At 61.6% G+C, this 1,094-nt stretch overlaps 1 protein-coding gene across 1 annotated transcript; it reads left to right on the top strand.

Moving 5' to 3' along the window:
• The first annotated feature begins 29 nt into the window (after window positions 1-29).
• Window positions 30-1,016, top strand: LOC104162926 (copine-9-like). The gene is made up of 5 exons (XM_009701769.1): window positions 30-163; window positions 282-384; window positions 462-519; window positions 676-749; window positions 864-1,016. Exons 2-5 carry the CDS (start codon window positions 355-357, stop codon window positions 1,014-1,016), a joined length of 315 nt encoding a protein of 104 aa, XP_009700071.1. The 5' UTR covers window positions 30-163; window positions 282-354.
• Window positions 1,017-1,094: the final 78 nt, after the last annotated feature.

The raw sequence follows: 1,094 nt of genomic DNA, 5'->3' as shown, positions 1-1,094 counted from the left end.
TGGTCCCCCTCCAAGGACCCATCCCTGTTCCCCAGAACAACAACGTGGACAACCCCAGCTGCGCTGGCATCGAGGGGGTGCTGGAGTCCTACCTGCAGAGCCTGCGTACCGTCCAGCTCTATGGTCCCACCAACTTCGCCCCTGTCATCAACCAGGTGGCTGGGTGAGCGCCGGGGGACTTTGTCCCCTTTGCTGTCCCCAAATGCCACCAGTCCCACAGCGGGGCCGGCTGCGCCACACCAGTGGGGCTGCTGGAGGGACCCCATCCCTTGTCCCCATAGGACGGCTGCCCAGGTGACCGATGGCTCGCAGTACCATGTCCTCCTCATCATCACCGATGGCGTCATCTCTGACATGCTGCAGACCAAGGAAGCCATCGTCACCGTGAGTGCAACCTCGTTGCCGTGAGTTCATCCCAGGCTGACTGCTGCCCCAGCTGCCACCCTGCCTCTGCTCCACAGGCTTCCGCCTTGCCCATGTCCATCATCATCGTGGGAGTGGGTCCGGCTGAGTTTGAGGGTGAGTTAGGGCTTGGGGACACCAGGGAAGGGAGTTGGAAACCCCATCCCTTCCTCCAGATGCCCCTGGGACATGGCGCCCCAGAGGAAGGGATGGTGTTTCCATCCCCGGTGGCCACCCCACCAAGGCGTGGTGACACTGGCTGTCACTCTCCAGCCATGGAGGAGCTGGATGGTGATGAGGTACGGGTGTCTTCCCGAGGACGCTACGCCGAGAGAGACATCGTACAGGTAACACCGGCATTGAGTCCGGTCCCACCATGGGTGAGAGATGCTTAGCCCCTCGCTGACCCCTGCAGCCACTGGATTGTTTCCAACTGGGCTGCAAACTTCTTTCCCTCAAAGTTTGTTCCGTTTCGGGATTACGTGGATGACTCGGGAAACCAAGTGCTGAGCATGGCCCGCCTGGCCAAGGACGTGTTGGCTGAGATCCCCGAGCAGCTGCTCTCCTACATGAAGACCCGTGACATCAAGCCTCGCCGGGCAGATCCCCAGTAGCTCCTCCATGGGCCACAGGGCCAGCTGGTGAGGCAAGGACATGTGTCACCTTCCTTCTGCCGCTGGCCAGGCCTTGGC

Source organism: Cariama cristata, unplaced genomic scaffold, assembly GCF_000690535.1.
Source record: "Cariama cristata isolate BGI_N322 unplaced genomic scaffold, ASM69053v1 Scaffold32926, whole genome shotgun sequence".
NCBI lineage: Eukaryota > Metazoa > Chordata > Aves > Cariamiformes > Cariamidae > Cariama > Cariama cristata.
This window is presented reverse-complemented; position numbering and strand designations above follow the sequence as displayed.

Coding starts and splice junctions, on each gene's coding strand:
- LOC104162926 (XM_009701769.1), top strand. CDS start 355: ATGCTGCAGACCAAGGAAGCCATCGTCACC. Junction 520..675: donor GGGTCCGGCTGAGTTTGAGG/GTGAGTTAGGGC, acceptor GTCACTCTCCAG/CCATGGAGGAGCTGGATGGT. Junction 750..863: donor CCGAGAGAGACATCGTACAG/GTAACACCGGCA, acceptor TTTCCCTCAAAG/TTTGTTCCGTTTCGGGATTA.